Source organism: Salvelinus namaycush, chromosome 42 (genome assembly GCF_016432855.1).
Source record: "Salvelinus namaycush isolate Seneca chromosome 42, SaNama_1.0, whole genome shotgun sequence".
NCBI lineage: Eukaryota > Metazoa > Chordata > Actinopteri > Salmoniformes > Salmonidae > Salvelinus > Salvelinus namaycush.
The window spans coordinates 7,160,563-7,168,289 of NC_052348.1; the positions used below are offsets into that span (position 1 = coordinate 7,160,563).

Here is a 7,727-nt window from a genome sequence, read left to right on the forward strand (position 1 = left end):
GGGTTTTTGGGGGGAGTGTATAGGTGCAGGGTTAGATGGTGGTGCAATTTAGAGGTCATGAACAGTCATTCTGAAACATATTTTTTAAACTAATTACCAGGAAGTTACAAAAGACCGGTTGGGTGTGTGGGCAGCTTATATTAATGAGCTTGCCTTGACTGGCAGCTCTTTGAAACACCTATATCAAGTAACTTGGATGCAGGGAGAAATGTTGCAGTAAAATCATCTGAATTTTTTTGTTATACATTTCCCGTTTGGCATGTCTCTCGTGATGCAGTTCACAGCAGCACTGATGGGTGTTGACCTGACAACTGCGTTTGAGTTTTGAATTACCCTTTTGTTCCATGCAGGCTGAAGACCTAGCTAGCCCGTAACTAGCTAACCCCAGGCACAGCCAAAAAGGGAAACATAGAAGTATCTTTGCCATAGATGCATAGGGTAAACTTTCAATTATATTTGCTGACACCTCACTGTCAAATTTTGGAACCAGTGGAGTAGCTATCTAGCAATATAAACCACGCTCCTCTGCAAACACACCTTTTCTGGTTTTGGTTACAAGGCGGTACTTATTTAAATTAGATAAGAGAATATCATGTATGAAAATGAGAGTTAAGGTAATGTCACCTTAACCCCTTAATAATGAATCCAAGTGTTTGACATGGGGAGGGGACCAGTAACTTTATGATCAAACTTTATCAATGTAGAAGCAACAGTGACCTTGATGATTTTTCCATTCCTTTTTTTTACCAAAAAGGTGCAATCTGACCTCCGAGCTGCGAAAGGCAGCAATAAGGCAGCAATAAGCAATAAGCAATAAGCAACACAGCGTCTAGTCTGCTGGAAAACATCCTTTCTCTTCAGTGTGTACGGAAGTAAACAATGACCAATAACAATTTACACCGTTTTTTCATTGATATTTGGACATTTATTAATACCATGGAACTCAAAATATGGCTCATTTAACTGCGCAGCATCACATACCCCATGTATTCTTTAATTCGCGTTTGAGACAGGACTTGGTTGGTAGATGTTATCTAGGTAACGCTAGCTGCTAACGTTAGCTAATAATGGCTAACTGTATGATTTTTCACACTCAAATAGCCTCCATCATGGAGGTGCTAGCGAATGCAGCCGTGGCAGAGATCTGTAAACTCGTAGACGACGACTATGCAGTGTTTCGTTTGGAAATAACACAAAGCCAGAAAGAAAACAGAACATTGCGGAAGAAACTACTGGAAATGAAGGTGTCACGGGAGCGCGCAGAGAGAACAATACGAGAGCGTGTCCTCGCCATTCGTCCCAGAGGTGTCAAGCTCCTCGACCGAAACAGAGGAATGGCAAGAGGTACATTTTGTAGGAGGCTGCGGAGCAGGTCGCCGTTCATATATAGCTCAGTGCCTGTGTTCAGATGTATTACCCATAATTGGATCTTGGTCAGTTTTTGGATAGAATGCAATAATTCCCCTGATTACTTGGCTACCTTGCGCAAAGACACTATCATATTGTAAACAGATCCTTGATTTACTGTATTTCTTATTATTTACTAATTGAAAACAATGTGATGCATGGAACATAATTGGCCTACATCAATCAATTAATAGTATATCAAGTAGTTATGAGAAGTGTTACCTTGCCAATTCTAGACAGTATCAACAGTATACAATATACTGTTGAGCATTGACAGTAGCTAACCTAACAACCTCTTTTCCTCCAATCACTCTCTCGGGTGAAGGACATCTCACTGGAGGCCACAGGAGCTTTGTGATGCCAGCGGGACACAATAAATGGAGAGATGACCAACCAATCACTGTTGATGAGGGGAGTGGAACCTCAACCCAGCACGTTATCATGATAGAGGTTAGTGGAATAGTATTGCACGAAAAATTACAGTTACTTTGTAACTCAAATGTGGCCTGTTTGTTTCTCAAATGTGGCCTGTTTGTTTCTCAAATGTGGCCTGTTTGTTTCAGAAAGGCTCCCCTCAGCTATTCACTTGCATATATGTACATAGGGGAGCTTGTGAGACTTCCCTACTGTTAATATGTGTGTGTGAATAACTCACATCGGAGAGTTAGATAAGATGCAAGAATAATCCTTTACTCAGGTATTACATGTTACAGGTCACGACATCCTATCTTGCGTTACTCATCTCATATGTATATACTGTATTCTATACTATCTATCTTAGCCTAGGCCGCTCTAACATTGCTCATCCATATATTCTTATTCCGTTCCTTACTTAGATTTGTGTGTATTGGGTATTTGTTGTGGAATTGTTAGATATTGCTGAACTGTTGTAACTAGAAGCACAACCATGTGTATGTGACCAATAAAATGTGATTGATTGATCTATCCTTGCTAGGTGCCCCACTAGCGCCTTCTCTGAGTTGGTATTATGCCCATTATCTCAACACCTTCCTTTTCGTATAGAATTAGCTTGAGCACATCATACCATTTTAATACCACAGGGAATATACCTATTTACATTATCAACACTTTTTTCCCTTTCTTGCCCTAGTTTGGCACAGTGGTAGCATATTGGGCACTTCTGGAAGGTTGAGCGCCTCTGGGAGCCTCAGGGCCTCTCCTTCCTCTTCCACGTCCTCCTGAAATTGTGGAGGCACGGTCGGCAGAGATAACTGCCCTGGTGGGGTCTTCCCCATCTCCTCATTATGTGTCCTGCCCACACCATCCAGAGGATATTCACAGTCTTCCCATGGAGACCTACACAAGTCTGGTTCATCCTTGGGAGCAATTTCCAAATGCCTGAAGGTACCACGTTCATCTGTACAAACAATAGTACGCAAGTATAAACACCATGGGACCATGCAGCCGTCATACCCCTCAGGAAGGAGACGCATTCTGTTCCCTAGAGATGAACGTACTTTGGTGCGAAAAGTGCAAATCAATCCCAGAACAACAGCAAAGGACCTTGTGAAGATGCTGGAGGAAACGGGTACAAAAGTATCTATATCCACAGTAAAACGAGTCCTATATCGACGTAACCTGAAAGGCCACTCAGCAAGGAAGAAGCCACTGCTCCAAAACCGCCATAAAAAAGCCAGACTACGGTTTGCAACTGTACATGGGGACAAAGATTGTACTTTTTGGAGAAATGTCCTCTGGTCTGATGAAACAAAAATAGAACTGTTTGGCCATAATGACCATCGTTATGTTTGGAGGAAAAAGGGGGAGGCTTGCAAGCCGAAGAACACCATCCCAAACGTGAAGCACGGGGGTGGCAGCATCATGTTGTGGGGGTGCTTTGCTGCAGGAGGGACTGGTGCACTTCACAAAATAGTGGAAAATTATGTGGATATATTGAAGCAACATCTCAAGACATCAGTCAGGAAGTTAAAGCTTGGTCGCAAATAGGTCTTCCAAATGGACAATGACCCCAAGCATACTTCCAAAGTTGTGGCAAAATGGCTTAAGGACAATAAAGTCAAGGTACTGGAGTGGCCATCACAAAGCCCTGACCTCAATCCTATAGAAAATTTGTGGGCAGAACTGAAAAAGTGTATGCGAGCAAGGAGGCCTACAAACCTGACTTAGTTACACCAGCTCTGTCAGGAGGAATGTGCCAAAATTCCCCCAACTTATTGTGGGAAGCTTGTGGAAGGCTACCTGAAAAGTTTGACCATTTAAAGCCAATGCTACCAAATACTAATTGAGTGTATGTAAAGTTCTGACCCACTGGGAATGTGATGAAAGAAATAAAATCTGAAATATATTCTCTCTAATATTATTCTGACATTTCACATTCTTAAAATAAAGTGGTGATCCTAACTGACCTAAGACAGGGCATTTTTAATAGGATTAAATGTCGGGAATTGTGAAAAACAGTTTAAATGTATTTGGCTAAGGTGTATGTAAACTTCCGACTTCAACTGTATATGTGAATAACTCATGTCAGAGACTTTAAATAAGTTCCGATCATAATCGTTTATTCGGGTGTTACACGTTACAGGTCACTACATCCTAATCAGACACTCATAATGCACCTGTTTATCTATCCTAGATAGGTGCCCCACTAGCGCCATCTCTGGTTTGGTATTATGCCTATTATCTCAACACCTACGACATTGTTATCCAATTCAACTCATGTACCGGTAATAACCCCCTCTCTTCATGTGTCAGTCTGCAGATGGAGAGGCTGCAGGTCCTGGAGGATCGTCTCTGGTCAAGCAGGAGAGGACTGAAGGAGACGACCCACAACACAGCAGAGAAATCCAGACTGTAGAAACGGGGGACCAATCCACCACCGCCATGCCCCAGCCCAGGACTAGACGCAGCATCACGGCGGTCAGTGGAATGCCGAACGCCATCAAGTCAGAGACAGACAAAGAGACTTTAACTGTAACCAAAAGGCTTTTACACACAGGATCTGACCACAGGTCAGACCCAGAGAGACTGGGGCTGGGGCCGCTGGGCTGTCCTGCTGTTCCTGGCTCAGACTACTTACCAATATTTCGTCAGAGCCAGAGGACGGATCATTCCTGTGGTGATGGTGATCGTGACGCGTTAGACACAGGCAGTGATGATCCGTCTTGTTCTTACGTTACAGAGATGGACCCTGGCAACATACCCTTGGGTTTAGAGACACAGACTGATCTGTCTAGAGGGGACTGGAACCGGTACAGGAGTAGTGTATTCTCTGAAGGGTGCCTAGGTAAGAAAGGGGAGGGTCTGGTCGTAGATGAAGTGACTGTGAAAGTGGAGGGCGACGTTCCTCCCACACGGAATGGAGATCGTCACCTTGGAGACGGACACTCACAGGGCAGAGGTTTCTTAGATTACAGGGAAAGCTTAGAGACAAATCCAAATGTCACAACCCACTCCACTTTACACGCATTCAGGGATGGCGACCCAGTGTCCAGATCAATGGGGCCTTCCGATTCACACGGCCATGTTCTTTTTGATCAGATATTGAACTCAAACGACATGGCTAGAACCCAGGCTCAGGGAGGGGAAGCCACATCAGGCAATAGTAAAGAGAAACGGTTCCTCTGCATGTTCTGTAACAAAGGCTTCAGCTGCCTCCAGAAGGTGGAGATCCACCAGAGGGTCCACACAGGGGAAAAACCCTTCAGCTGTACCCAGTGTCAGATGCGCTTTGCCCAGACTGGTGACCTGAAAAGGCATCAGAGGGTCCACACGGGGGAGAAACCATTCGGCTGCCACCTGTGCCGGGCTAGTTTCTCCCACTCCTCCAGCCTGAAAAGGCACCAGAGGGTCCACACAGGGGAGAAACCCTACAGTTGCCCCCAGTGTGAGAAGAGGTTCTCCCACCAGCACCATTTGAAGATTCACCTGAAGGTCCACACGGGAGCGAGGTCATTTGCCTGTACGCACTGCGGGAAAAGTTTCTCAGAGAGGAGCTACCTCAGAATACACCAGCAGAAAAAACATTCCACTATATAACATAGAAAGTAACCATTCTGCTCAATGTTTAGATCAAACCTTGCATTAAAGACAAAGAGGAATTTATTGTTGTCAGCAGAAAAGAACCAGAGATGCATTTGGTATAACGAGAGTTACAGATTTCAGTATTGAATATTCCTGAGTAGAATATTGCATCCAGACAGTGTGTGATATATAAGGCATATATACAGTGCCTTCGGGAAGTATTCAGACCCCTTGACTTTTTCCACATTTTGTTACATTACGGCCTTATTCTAAAATGGATTAAATAAAAAACATCCTCAGCAATCTACACACATAACCCATAATGCGAAAATAGGTTTAGACATTTTTGCAAATGTATTACAAATAAAAAACATACCTTATTTGCATACAGTACCAGTCAAGTTACTACTACTAATTCAAGGGTTTTTCTTTATTTTTTATTATTTTCTACATTGTAGAATAATAGTGAAGACATCAAAAATATGAAATAACACATGGAATCATGTAGTAACCAAATAAGTGTTAAACAAAGATTCTTCAAAGTAGAGACCCTTTGCCTTGATGACAGCTTTGCACACTCTTGGCATTCTCTCAACCAGTTTCACCTGGAATGCTTTTCCAACAGTCTTGAAGGAGTTCCCACATATGCTGAGCACTTGTTGGCTGCGGAGGCAGGGACTGGGAGACTAGTCAGTATCGAGGGAAAAATGAGCGGAGCATAGTACAAACAGATCCTTGATGAAAACTTGCTCCAGAGTGCTCGGGACCTCAAACTGGGGCGAAGGTGCACCTTCCAACAGGTCAACGACCCTATGCACACATCCAAGACAATGCAGGAATGGCTTCGGGACAAGTCTCGAAATGTCCTTGAGTGGCCCAGCCAGAGCCTGGACTTGAACCCGATCAAACATCTCTGGAGAGACCTGAAAATAGCTGTGCATCAACGCTCCCCATCCAAACTGACAGAGCTTTAGGGGATCTGCAGAGAAGAATGGGAGAATCTCCCCAAATACAGGTGTGCCATGTGTAATATTTGTGTTGTGGAGAAATGACCAGGCAGGAGACGGGAGTACAGTTAGTTTTCGTTTAGTCAAAACCTCTCCTGCTCTACAGTTCTTCCCGGGCACACTAGTGCGCATGTGCATTTCCTATTAGGTGTAGTAACGTACACTGTCGTAACACATCACTGCTTAGTAACAGCATAGTAACTAATATAAACAGATGTAGATCCCAGATACTACACTCCTCCCCCATAGTGTTTAACTCCCAGAGAACAAGGTAAATATATTAGGGAACTACTAATGCAATATCTGAACAATGCATTCTTAACATTTTTCAACTACTGGGTTGAAGCAGACTTTTCAGAGCACAAATCCAGGGGATTATTCTGCCCCGAAGATGGAGTTTGTGTCCTAATAACTAACCCAGGTAATGTCCTTTTTCTTTCCTTTTATCTAGGACATCTTAAAGTGTTTGTTTGTTTTACTGTCTGTTACCTTAAACAGCTCAACTCATAGGTCAAGCTTTTGAGGTGCCTTTCGCTGTCGAATAGGATATCTCCGCTCCTCCTGGGCTTCCGGTAGTGGGCCAGGTTCGGGTGGAAGGTCAGGCTCTGTCTCTCCCGTACGTCCACAGTCAGGAGAATAGTCCTGGGGGTCGTTATTGTTCTCTCGGCGTGTCTCTGCTGGGGCGTTGGACCGTAGCAGATGATCCACATGAACGTTGACCTGGCGATGACCAATTTGGACTTGGTAAGTCAAAGGTCCTTTGCGTTGCAAGATCACACCTGAGTTCCACAGGCTCTTGGGGTGTCTGAAATCACGTACCATCACCCTCTCTCCCTCTTTGAATCCTCTGACAGTCTTTGAGTGTCTGTCATGAGCTTTCTTCTGCTGTAGCTGGTGCTTTGCCACAGTGCTTGACAAGTCTGGTTTCAACAATGTCAGGCGGGTACGTGGTTGGCGTCTCAGAAACAGTTCAGCTGGTGTACATTCCGTTACTGTGTGTGGTGTGTTGCGGTAAGTAAACAGGAACCGGGGAAGCCTTAGGTGGGTGGGCACAGACTGAACCTCGAGTTTAGTCCAGGCCTTCTTAAAGGTTTGCACGGCTCTTTCCGCTGCTCCGTTTGATGCCGGATGGTAAGGTGGTGACCGGATGTGCCTTACCCCATTGTTCTTGAGAAACATTTCAAAATCGTTTGACGTGAAAGGAGGGCCATTGTCCGATACGAGCTCCTTGACTAGTCCAAAGGATGCGAACAGGTGTCTGAGAAGATTGATGGTCTTCTCAGCTGTGGTCAGTTGAGTAGGGAACACTTC

At 44.4% G+C, this 7,727-nt stretch overlaps 1 protein-coding gene across 1 annotated transcript; it reads left to right on the top strand.

Annotated features, from left to right (window-relative positions):
* Positions 1-1,235: 1,235 nt before the first annotated feature.
* LOC120034854 (histone-lysine N-methyltransferase PRDM9-like) lies at positions 1,236-5,667 on the top strand. Its single transcript, XM_038981504.1, has 3 exons — positions 1,236-1,344; positions 1,733-1,857; positions 4,141-5,667. The coding sequence occupies exons 1-3, from the start codon at positions 1,239-1,241 to the stop codon at positions 5,422-5,424; spliced, it is 1,515 nt and encodes a 504-aa protein (XP_038837432.1). The 5' UTR covers positions 1,236-1,238; the 3' UTR covers positions 5,425-5,667.
* Positions 5,668-7,727: the final 2,060 nt, after the last annotated feature.